Source organism: Bos javanicus, chromosome 5 (assembly GCF_032452875.1).
Source record: "Bos javanicus breed banteng chromosome 5, ARS-OSU_banteng_1.0, whole genome shotgun sequence".
In the NCBI taxonomy this organism is placed as follows: domain Eukaryota; kingdom Metazoa; phylum Chordata; class Mammalia; order Artiodactyla; family Bovidae; genus Bos; species Bos javanicus.
The window spans coordinates 94854382-94867289 of NC_083872.1; the positions used below are offsets into that span (position 1 = coordinate 94854382).

The following is a 12908-nucleotide window of genomic DNA, read 5'->3' on the forward strand; positions in this document are numbered from 1 at the left end:
AATCCACAGTCAGGATGGCTCAGGCTTCCGCGGCAGCTCTTGAGTGATGGGAAGGCTGCATTCTACTCCCGGTCAGCACACCTCCCTTTCTAGCTCTCAACATTGTGTTTGGCACAAAGCAGGCCCTGAGAAAAACAAATACTACTTGTATAAAACCTCAAACTTTATCCTATGTAGGATAAATAGGCTAATCCATGCCTGGGTCATGATAAGAGCTTAAGCAGATCAGGGTTTGCATCCTTGTTCTGCCATTCAGAAGTTACATCAGTTCTGGGCAATGAATTAAACACTGGAAGACGTGGTTGATGGCCAGCGTGGGTCCGCTTGGCCGAGTGATCCATTCTGTCTCCCTGGTGCTGCTAGTAGCATCTGGCTGCAGCCCCATCCCTCACAGCTGTCTCCCACTAAAGGGAGCTGCCTGCTGGAAAGTGCCTAAGAGATCAGGTTCCCAGGCTGAGGGCAGACGACAGTGATTGAGTGATGGATGATGTTATTATTCAGTCACTAAGTCTGACTTTTTGTGACCCCGTGGACCACAGCACGCCAGGCTCTGCTGTTCTTTACTCTCTCCTGGAGTTTGCTCAAACTCATGTCCATGGAGTCAATGATAGTATCTAACCATTTCATCCTCTGCCACCCGCTTTTCCTTTTGTGATTGATAAGTAAGTAAGTGTTAGTCGCTCAGTCGTGCCCAACTCTTTACAACCCCATGGTCTGCAGCCCACCAGGCTCCTCTGTCCATGAGATTTTCCAGGCAAAGATACTGGAGTGGGTCGCCATTTCCTTCTCCAGGGGATCTTCCCAACCCAGGGATCGAACCCGGGTCTCCTGCACTGCAGGCCAATTCTTTACCGACTGAGCTACAAGGGAAGCAAGCCCCTTTGTGATGGATACCAGGGAGCAAAATGTCAGGCTAAGACAACTGTCCTGTCCTCTCCTGCTTCCCTTTTCTTGTATGGATTTCACCCAATACTGCTGCTGCTGCTGCTGCTGCTGTCGCTTCAGTCGTGTCCGACTCTGTGCGACCCCATAGACGGCAGCCCACCAGGCTCCCCCGTCCCTGGGATTCTCCAGGCAAGAACACTGGAGTGGGTTGCCATTTCCTTCTCCAATGCATGAAAGTGAAAAGTCAAAGTGACATCAGTCAGTCATGTCTGACTCTTAGCGACCCCATGGACTGCAGCCCACCAGGCGCCTCTGTCCATGGGATTTTCCAGGCAAGAGTACTGGAGTGGGGTGCCACTGCCTTCTCCCAATACTACACTTTCAAAAAACCCTATGTGTGACAATCCCTGTCTTGGGTTCTGATACGAGGGGACCTAACACAAGATGCACTCACTGAACACCAGCGTTCTCTTACTTGAAGAGGGTCTCATAATACTTTTAACAAGGGTTGTTGTGAGAATTAAGTGTGAGCATGTCTGTGAAGGGTGGTTTCTGTTAGATAGTTTCATCACTGCTGCTACATAATTACCACCACTTGTTCTCATCCAGCTCAGTGCATTTCTTTTCTTAAAATTGTTATTATTTTTAAACATTCTCCTTTCATTTATTTTTTTTGGCCAAGTTGGGCAGCATGCAGGATCTTAGTTCCCCGGCCAGGTATCGAACCTCTGTCCCCACAGTAGAAGCACAGAGTCTTAACCTGCTGGACCACCAGGGAAGTCCCCAGCACAGTGTGTTTCAGTAAGTGGTTCTGGGAATCCCAGTAAGTGGATATTTTCTATATTTTCCTATTCATATGAACCCATACACCAAACATAATATTATTCTCTCTGACCTGAGTAAATAACAACTAGGATATATGTCCTTCAAGAATTACTTGCTTTAGCCCCTACTACCATATAAGCATACAGTTTTATTCTGCTCTTGTTATCAACTACCAGAAATATTCCAAATCCAAGCCTCACAAATATCTAATGCACCCTTCATCTCCCAAACTTGCTAAGACTCTTGAATCCATTCAGGAGATGGAATATTATATTGTAATTTGGAAGAATTTGTCTGGATATAAAGTTTAGGTTTTCAAGTATTAAAGAGAAATGAATTTCAATGAGTCTGTGGTCTTAGGTGAGGTAAAATTACAAAAATAAATAAGAATAAATAAAATATAATATTTGTACATATATATATATATACACACACACACACACATATATCGGAGAAGGCAATGGCACCCCACTCCAGTACTCTTGCCTGGAAAATTCCATGGACAGAGAGGCCTGGTGGGCTGCAGTCCATGGGATCGCTGGGAGTCGGACACGACTAAGTGACTTCACTTTCACTTTTCACTTTCATGCATTGGAGAAGGAAACGGCAACCCACTCCAGTGTTCTTGCCTGGAGAATCCCAGGGACAGGGGAGCCAGGTGGGCTGCCGTCTATGGGGTCGCACGGAGTCGGACATGACTGAAGCGATTTAGCAGCAGCAGTAGCATATACGTATATACATATATATATATATATATCTTAGCACTTCAACTAGACCCACTGTCTCCTTGGCCTAAGGCCATACATCCCCGGCCACATTCAATGCCTCCCTCTCTGCATGGGTTCAAGGACTTTGTCTTGGATACATGAAGCATGAAATCTGCAAAGACGCTGGCCAGCTTCACCGCTGTCTTCAGGAAGTACGGCAAGAAAGTAATTCAAGCAGAATAAATTGTGCAGAATGAATGAATTAGTCAACACTAGGAGGATTTAAGGATACTTCATCACCACATAGCTGTGGTTGCCCAGAAAAGTTCATGAAAATGCTCTTTTCAAATGAGGATCGCAGACTGAGCACAAGACTCGTACACTGTAGGATATACATGCATATATATAAATATATACAATCTTATATCTGTATCTTTATGTATATAGAATATATATAAAATCTCCTCTGGTTGATATGACAAGGTATCTAGGGAAAATATGCAATTGGTTCAAAAATAGGAATTCTTTAAATTGTCATCCGTCTCTTTGTAGCTGCAAGGCAGAGGTCTTTGCACCAGATGGTTGATTCCTGTTAGCTGAATAGCAAGGCACATGGCAATGGGAACAAACCAGTTTTTGCTGGTTTTTAGTTTCCAATTATTATTCAGTTCATGTCAAGTTTCAAGTACTGGAAAGTGATAAATTGTGTGTTACGGTCATTTTCCTCCTTTCTTACTAAATGAGAAAACCTTACTGGTTACATCTTAGCCATTCCAAAATGTCTCTGATTTTCTCATTTACGTAATTTTATCTGGTTTTACTATGAAAGATTCCATAGGGAAATATGGAGGAGATAAAGAAGTGTATAAGCCAAAAATTAAAAAAAAGTAAAAAAAAAAAATCTATTCATCAACAATAGCAGGACAGTCTTTAGTTTAGCATTTATTGCAGAAGCTTAAAACTTAGATTCTGTATATTTATGACCCAAAGGGGGCACTCTGGGACCAGATGCTTGTGACTATAAAAATATTTCCAGAAAACTCTGTCATTAAACATTTTATTCGTCTGCTTCAAGCCCTTCACACGTTTGTCATTGAAAGGTCATCATTTAAGATCAAGGACAAGAAGTGTAATATGAATCATACCATAATTGATGTCACTCTTTCCTGTCAAGGGAACATACCTTATGTTTGCTTTGCAATTTTTTTCTCCTATATGCAAAACCTAGGGAAAGATTTATTCTATTCAAATCTATTCTATATTTGTCTAGCAGTTTGCACTGCTTTCTGGTTGACATAGCCAAGACAGAAAGCAGAGTTCAAATGAAATTCCTATTGTTAAATATTTCTCTGATGGGTAAATCTGTTGATGTTTTCTTAATACTCCCTTATTTTTGAAAACATCCATTCACTGATTTTTTTTTTCATTTCACAAGATTATTAAGTGGCTAACCGTTTGGATTAAAAGGATTATTATTTTTTAAGATTTTTTTTTTTTTGATGAGGAAAAGTTTTAAAGTCTTCATTGAATTTGCTACAATATTGCTTCTGTTTTATGCTTTGTTTTTTTTGGCCAGGAAGCATGTGGGATCTTAATTCCCTGACCAGGGATGAAACACACACTCCTGCCATTGGATGGTAAAGTCCTAACCACTATATCACCAGGGAAGTCCCTACAAGGATTATCAAAACAGGATACTTGTATATGAAACTCATAGCACATGGAGGAGGCAGACAGGAAATCAGAGAATTGTGACCACTTACAGTGCACTGTGATGCAGTGATACACATGGGATTAGAGCAGGGGAGGAAACGGAGAAGGGTCTCTTAAGATGAGGGAAGGCTTGATAAAGAGATGACATTTGAGCTGACACTCTTGAATAGGGATGTTCTTAGAGAACAGGAGGAGATGAGCATTTAAAAGAGATAGAACAGCATGGAGCAGTTACACTGGGATCTGCCTACATTCTTAATGCAGCTAAAGCCACTGTTAACTGCTAGCCCTTAAGAAGTGATTTGTTTCTTGTAAATATCAATAAATGGTGAGTTCTTGAGGGCTTATGTTATATTGAAACATTGTTTCCATTGTCTATATTAAATGGTCAGCAAGCATTTCCTGCAAAGGGCAAACAGATATTTTAGATTCTGTGGATCATACAGTCTCTGCTGCAACTATTCAAGCCTGATGTAGGACAGAAATAGTCATAGGAAATCAGTAAACAAGTTTGTGGCTATGTTTCAATAAAATGTTACTTATGGACATTGGTATTTTAATTATATAATTTCCATATATTATTTCTTGTGAAATAGTATTCTTCCTTTAATTTTTTCCAACTTTTAAAAGGCAAAACTTATTCTTGGCACAAAGGTTTCACAAAGCAGCCTCTTTTTGTTCATCCCCTGATCCATACTGTGAGGAAGGGTTGTTTCTAAGCAGAGAAGTGAGTTTTAATGAGGCATTTTCTATGGTTTGTCTTCAACAGAGAGCACACTCCACTGGAGAACACAGTACCAGTAAAACTTCCCTCCTATTTTTAGGACTGCTCTCTGTGAAGGAGCCATAAAGAAGGAACCAGGGTGACTGTGATTGATGTCAGCACCTAGCCTAGTACACCAACATTCAGCTTGAGCTCAAAAGTCTGCCTTCAGGAAAAATAGACATTTCTGACATCCTAACCACCAGAAATCAACAGCATTTCAAAAGAGCCATGAAACCATGATTAACAAGGTCCAGAAGTACCTTTGAAATAAGAAAAACCAAACTACAACAAAATAAGAAACAAAGCCAAACAAAACCCAAACCACTACCTCTAAAATTACATTTTAATTTATAGTGTAAGTATATCCTGATTTTGCATATCCTCCTTATATTCATACATAGTATAAGTAGTGGCAACACTCCTTTCCTTAGTCATGTTGGTGAGCCGTGGGTCACCATGTCTTCTATTACCCTGGGTGAATCTGAGACAGAATAGTGCAGCCTTCTGATTCCATGTCCTCCGGCTGTCTGGACCAGAAGCATCTTATCCACATCACCCTCCGGGAGATGGGAAACAAGCACATTGTATGTGGCATTTTTCTCTTGGAGGAAGCAGTGTCACCAAGTCTAAAGCACTCACAGTCTCCCGTGAAGGAGGATGGGCTTCCTGACCCTGGGGATTCCCTCAGCGTGGGGATGGCCCCTGAAACCCTGCTCCTGACTTACGTAGTTGATCCGGAAATGTCTACAAGCCCAGTCGTCCTGCTCTTCCTCCGACATCATCTCCACCGTGATGTCACCATACGCTATGGGCTCTTCTGTAAATGGCCAGTAATGATCACATTTCACCTGAGGGGGCAATAGCATAACCTTTTAAGACCAACAGGCTGGGGAAGAAACAGTCAGTGATCATTTAGAGAAAGCAAATGACTCGCCTCTAAAGGATCATATAGGATTACTGTGAGGATAAAGAATGAAGCAAGAGGAACATACATCTATGTAATGTTTTCTCCTTTTTTTTTCCATCAAAGGGGCCATCATAGTAACTAACTGCATAAACCCATATGATTTTAAACATTTTTCTTGGGAAGCCTATAAAATTACACCCACACATTTTGAAAAATTTTAATTGGAGGATAATTGCTTTAGAATATGGTATTGGCTTCAGCCATAAAGCAACGTGAATCAGTCACAGGTACACATATGTCCCCTCCCTTCTAAGCCTCCCTTCCCCGCCACGGTGAGCACATTCCTTGGCAGTGGCTGGTGAGGTTTTACTGCTAAGTGAGACTGAATTCTTTACTTTCAAAGGACTGAAAGTACTTACCCTCCTCTTCTCATTACATTGAGTGAGCATGACAATAATCTGGGACTTCTGTTGCAGGACCATCTTCCAGAAGTCATTTCTGGTTTCAGGCAGTGGCCCCTGTGTGGCAATGTATTCCTGGGGTGAATTGTACCCCTGGAAGACAAAGACAAAGTTGTCACTTAAGGAGCTAAAGTGAAAGTCACTCAGTCATGTCCAATGCTTTGCAACCTCAAGGACTGTAGCCCACCAGGCTCCTCTGTTTGTGGAATTCTCTGGGCAAGAATACTGGAGTGGGTTGCCATTCCCTTCTCCAGGGGATCTTCCTGACCCAGGGATCAAACCCAGGTCTCTTGCATTGCAGGCAGATTCTTTACCATCTGAGCCACCAAGAAAGCCTTAAAATCAACACCAATTGCTGTTCCACACAAATGAGAAGCAACTGAGAATTTACTGGGGAGAAACCTGGTAAAGGATCATGCACCTATATTATGTTTTCTCCATTTTTTTTTCCATTAAAGAGACAGTCATAGTAACTAACTGCACAAATCCGTGTGGTTTTAAACATTTTTCTTGGGAAGCTACAAAATCACACCCACGCCTTTCTACAATAACAATCACGTGTCTATACAGATACATTTTAAAAGCACAGGTTGGCGCTGACACTGAAATTTAAGCATAGGAAAGTAGACCTTTGGTATAATTATCTACTTTCACTAGTCCTTTTCAAAGATATTTGAACATTATTATTCTCTGGGCTCCCTCCCCTCCCTGCCATTCTTTATTCTAAAATGGAATAATGGAAACTGTTCTTTATAGTTGAACTGCTTGGTGAAGAATGACTCTCTATTGAACTGTTCGACTCCTCTCTGCAGCTGTAATAGTCTTCCTCTGGCTGGGGTAGAATTTGGATGCCTGATTTTGTTTGTTTGTCTGTTTTTGGAGGCCTGATTTAAGGATTTTTTTTTTTTTTTTTTACTTACAGGAATGTAGTTGGCATTGATGTAGTCTGCACCTTCCTCTTCATTCATGGAGATCAATCTCACTCGGCTAAAGTCATCTGTAAAGAATAAAGAGAAAAATATTAAACATCACAGCAGAAGGGTGCAGTTACTATGAAGAATAGTATGGAGGGTCCTTAGAAACTAAACATAGAGTAACTACATGATCCAGCAATCCCACCCTGGGTGTATATCTGGAAAAGATGAAAAGTTTAGTTTGAAAAGATGCAGGCACCCTAACGTTCAGTGCAGCACTACTAATAGTAGCCAAGACCTGGAGACAACCTCAGTGGCTATCAACAGATGAATGGAGAAAGAAGATGTGGTAAACATACACAATGGAATAGCACTCAGGCATAAAAAGGAATGAAATAATTCCATTTGCAGCAACTTAGATGGACTAGGGATGACCACACTAAACGAAGTAAGTCAGACAAAAAAAAGACAAATATCATCTATCACTTCTATGTAGAATCTAAAAAAAATGATGCAAATGAACTTATTTATAACACAGAAATGGACTCACAGATATAGAAAATAAGTTTATGGTTACCAAAGGGGAAATGAGTGGGGCGGGGGATGGGGGATAAATTAGGAGCTTGGGATTAACAGATACAAAACAAAAGAGAAAAAAAGAAAAACATTCAGAGTGTAATGAAGACTTGTCAAGACAATTCTATACTCAATATTTGTACCCCAAATCAAGTTAAATTGGTCAGTGATAGGGTAGGTAAAGTTTATTTTAGCTTTATATTTTAGCCATATCTCAATCTTAGTTTCTTGTTTAAATAAATATATAAATACCTCCCAACCACTATTTCCTCCCCACCAGCCTTCCTGTTCTTAAAAGAGTGGTCTCTAGATTTGCAGGGAATTGTGGAGAATATGTAGAGGAACTAAAATATCTGGTGGGTTGTATGAAGGCTATCGAATGTAACCTAAACCTAGGATTTCCATTTCACTCAAGTCTTCCCTGGTAGCTCAGCTGGTAAAGAATCTGCCTGTAATGCAGGGGACCCCAGTTTGATTCCTGGGTTGGGAAGATCCACTGGAGAAGGGATAGGCTATCCACTCCAGTATTCTTGGGCTTCCCTTGTGGCTCAGCTGGTAAAGAATCTGCCTGCAATGAGGGAGACCTGGGTTTGGTCCCTGGGTTGGGAGGATGCCCTGGAGAAGGGAAAGGCTACCCACTCCAGTATTCTGGCCTGGGGAATTCCACAGTCCATGGAGTAGCAAAGAGTCGGACATGACTGAGCAACTTTCACTTTCACTTTCTGGGATATCCAGAGAACTCACTATCTCTGGGAAGCCTAGAGAAAAGAAGATGGTGTTGATGGGCTTTTTGTAAATGGACTTCAAATGAAGATAATAAATCCTGAAATGCATACAGACAGAAAGTGTTATATGATAATATTGTGCTGTGCTGTGCTAAGTCGCTTCAGTCTTGTCTGACTCTGTGCAACCCCATGGACTGTGCAGCCTTCCAGGCTCCTCTGTCCATGAGATTCTCCAGGCAAGAATACTGGAATGGGTTGTCATGCCCTCCTCCAGGGGATCTTCCTGACCCTGGGATCGAACCTGCAGCTCCTGCAGCTCCTGCATTGCAGGCAGGTTCTTTATCACTGAGCCACCAGGGAAGCTCACAATAATATTCAGTTCAGTTCAGTTCAGTCGCTGTGTCTGACTCTTTTCGACCCCATGAACTGCAGCACGCCAGGCCTCCCTGTCCATCACTAACTCCCGGAGTTCACTCAGACTCACGTCCATCGAGTCAGTGATGCCATCCAGCCATCTCATCCTCTGTTGTCCCCTTCTCCTCCTGCCCCCAATCCCTCCCAGCATCAGAGTCTTTTCCAATGAGTCAACTCTTTGCATGTGGTGGCCGAAGTACTGGAGTTTCAGCTTTAGCATCACTCCTTCCAAAGAACACCTAGGACTGATCTCCTTTAGAAGGGACTGGTTGGATCTCCTTGCAGTCCAAGGGATTCTCAAGAGTCTTCTCCAACACCACAGTTCAAAAGCATCAATTCTTCGGTGCTCAGCCTTCTTCACAGTCCAAATCTCACATCCATACATGACTACTGCAAAAACCATAGCCTTGACTAGACAGACCTTTGTTGGCAAAGAAATGTCTCTGCATTTTAATATGCTATCTAGGTTGGTCATAACTTTCCTTTCAAGGAGTAAGTGTCTTTTAATTTCATGGATGCAATCACCATCTGCAGTGATTTTGGAGCCCACAAAATAAAGTCTGATACTGTTTCCACTGTTTCCCCATCTATTTCCCATGAAGTGATGGGATCAGATGCCATGATCTTCGTTTTCTGAATGTTGAGCTTTAAGCCAACTTTTTCACTCTCCACTTTCACTTTCATCAAGAGGCTTTTGAGATCCTCTTCACTTTCTGCCATAAGGGTGTTGTCATCTGCATATCTGAGGTTATTGATATTTCTCCTGGCAATCTTGATTCCAGCTTGTGTTTCTTCCAGTCCAGCGTTTCTCATGATGTACTCTGCATGTAAGTTAAATAAGCAGGGTGACAATACACAGCCTTGACGTACTCCTTTTCCTATTTGGAACCAGTCTGTTGTTCCATGTCGGGTCCTAACTGTTGCTTCCTGACCTGCATACAGGTTTCTCAAGAGGCAGGTCAGGTGGTCTGGTATTCCCATCTCTTTCAGAATTTTCCACAGTTCCTACCTAATTTTGTCAAAAACCCTCATGAAGGAGGCTTCTCTGTAAAGGTTTGCAATTTTCCCTTCTTTCCCAGCCCCCACTAGAGTGTAGCAGAGAAGAATGTTAAATTTATATTAGAATGTGTTTTCATGGTCCTATTAAGTACTTTGTGTTACTTTTTCTTTGAATGTTGCTTTTACTGCAAAATCCTAAGGAAGAGCAGAACTTGCCAGAAGTAAGAAAGAAGCCTTTTTCACACCTTGCATTTCCTTTCTATTTGCCTCCTTCCACTGTCAATGAATTGATTGAAAATAGGTTATGCGCACAATTTATCTTATCCCTTATTTGGCTAAGACATTTTGATCTCCCGAGGGCCAAAGGGTCAGTTTTTTCTGTTCAGATACAATTTGTTTAAAAGCATGATAATTAAATCTTCCTACACACAACAAGATCTAATGATATCAAAGCACCAATGCAGTCAATGCAATTGCAGACATGGCCTTGGGGATACAGATCATTCCTGGCCTGGCTAGAGGTTGGTGGAACTGATTCATCTGCCATAACAGCCCTTCAGCCTTTGGAAGACAAGAGCAGGATCAGCATTATTGACCGTCTTACATGGTAGGATGTTTGTATAACGATTTTTACATCGGTTCAGTGGAAGGTCTGCAGCAAAGTGTGGAATATCCAGTCCAATCAACTTCAATTCCTGTAAATGACAGAAAAAATTTAAGATTCCATCAGAGGGATTATTTGATAGAAGTCATTTGCAAAGAATAAGAAGAAAAATATTAAAAGTTAAGAGTGGAAAAGTGTAGCCAGTATGTTGTACAGTATAGAGTTTCCTTAAAAACTAAAAACAGAGTTACCACATGATCCAGCAATCCCACTCTTGTGGAACTGGATTATTGTCCACACTGGATTACTGCTCATAGTGGATTATTTTTCACTTCTTGCCTCTAATAGAACTACCACAATGATCACACCCCTTTGTCTTATGATGTTGCAGGGGCTTCCCTGGTGGCTCAGATGGTAGAGAATCTGCCTGCAATGCAGGAGACCCAGGTTTCATTCCTGGGTCTGGAATACCCCCTGGAAGAGGAAATGGCAACCCACTCCAGTATTCTTGCCTGGAGAATCCCATGGACAGAGGAGTCTGGTGGGTTATAGTCCATGGGGTCACAGAGAGCAGACACAACTGAGTGACTAACACTTTCACTTTTCTTTCAGCTCCCTTTTGAAACATCTCCATTCTACTGCTGTCACCTTGCTTTGGGCCAACGAAGTTGGGTGGAACTCATGTCCAATCTGAAGCTTTAAATGTGTTTGCTCAGCTTGATTTGCTTGCCTGGGCTTCTGCCATATGGTGGAAAAGAATGTGCCCAGAGAAACTGCTAATCCCAGGATGAGAAGACGCATGGAACAGACCTGACCCTGACTCACAGCCTGAAGCAGAACCATCTCAGCTGTCCCCCAGCCCCACGAGGGAGAGAAATAAGTGTTGTAGGTCACCGAGATTTTGAGGTCATGTCTTACGTAGTTTTACCGCAGTAGTGGCTGACGAATGTAATACATAAATATCTTGGATAGCTAGGTGATCCCTGAGAGAAGGTAAAAATTGTGCGTTACACTCTCAGGGTGTGGAAGATTGGAAAACAGATATGTTTCAGAGTTTTCAGGAATACAAGGTAACTTGAAATTTATGCACTTTGCAAAAATATTTCCTATTCTATGAGAAATTGTAGGTATTTCTCCTATAAGCAATGAACTTTCAAGAAAGTATAATAAAGGAGAGAGTGAGGAACAAAAAGTATGCAACACTCTCCATGTTACAAGATATTGGATTGACAGTCCCTAGAAGTCTGTCTGTTCTATGATCTGTTGGATCATAGAAAGAGCAAGAGAATTCCAGAAAAACATCTACTTCTGCTTCATTGACTATGCTAAAGCCTTTAACTAGGTGGATCACAACAAACTGTGGAAATTCTTAAAGAGATGGGAATACCAGACCACCTGACCTGTCTCCTGAGAAACCTGTATGCAGGTCAAGAAGAAACAGAACCAGATGTGGAACAACAGACTGGTTCCAAATTGAGAAAGGAGTACATCAAGGCTGTATATTGTCACCCTGCTTATTTAACTTACATGCAGAGTACATCATGAGAAATGACGGGCTGGATGAAGCACAGGCTGGAATCAAGATTGCCAGGAGAAATGTCAATAACCTCAGATATGCAGATAACACCACCCTTATGGCAGAAAGTGAAGAGGAACTAAAAAGCCTCCTGATGAAAGTGAAAGAGGAGAGTGAAAAAGCTGGCTTAAAACTCAACATTCAGAAAACGAAGATCATGGCATCCAGTCCTATCACTTCATGGCAAATAGATGGGGAAACAGTGGAAACAGTGACAGACTTTATTTTCTTGGGCTCCAAAATCACTGCAGATGTAACTGCAGCCATGAAATTAAAAAGCATTCGATCCTTGGAAGAAAAGCTATGATAAACTTAGACAGTGTATTAAAATGCAGAGGCATTTCTTTGCCAAAAAAGGTCCATATGGTCAAAGCTATGGTTTTCCCAGTAGTCAAGTATGGATGTGACAGATGGACCATAAAGAAGTCTGAGCTCCAAGGAACTGACGCTTTTGAACTGTGGTATTGGAAAAGACTTTTGAGAGTACCTTGGACAGCAAGGATATCCAACCAGTCCATCCTAAAGGAAATCAATCCTGAGTATTCATTGGAAAGACTGATGCTGAAGCTGAAGCTCCAATACTTTGGCCACCTAATGTGAAGAGCCAACTCACTAGAAAAGATCCTGATGCTGGGAAAGATTGAAGGCAGGAGGAGAAGGAGATGACAGAAGATGAGATGGTTGGATGGCATCACCAACTCAATGGACATGAGTTTGAGCAAGCTCCAGGAGATGGTGAAGGTCAGGGAAGCCTGGAGTGCTGCAGTCCATGGGGTCACAAAGAGTCAGACGCAACCGAGCAACTGAATAACAACAAAGAAATCTAGTAATGAAAC

General features: G+C 41.8%; 1 protein-coding gene across 3 annotated transcripts in view; it reads right to left on the reverse strand.

The window, feature by feature from the left end:
* Positions 1-12908, reverse strand: part of PTPRO (protein tyrosine phosphatase receptor type O) — a 259686-nt gene that overhangs the window by 12130 nt on the left and 234648 nt on the right. For all 3 annotated transcript variants that reach the window (XM_061417745.1, XM_061417744.1, XM_061417746.1), the window contains 4 exons: positions 10497-10587; positions 7185-7261; positions 6223-6357; positions 5622-5744 (listed from right to left, as the gene is read on the reverse strand). In XM_061417745.1, coding sequence (XP_061273729.1) covers positions 5622-5744; positions 6223-6357; positions 7185-7261; positions 10497-10587 — 426 coding nt within the window. The remainder of the gene's footprint in view (positions 1-5621; positions 5745-6222; positions 6358-7184; positions 7262-10496; positions 10588-12908) is intronic.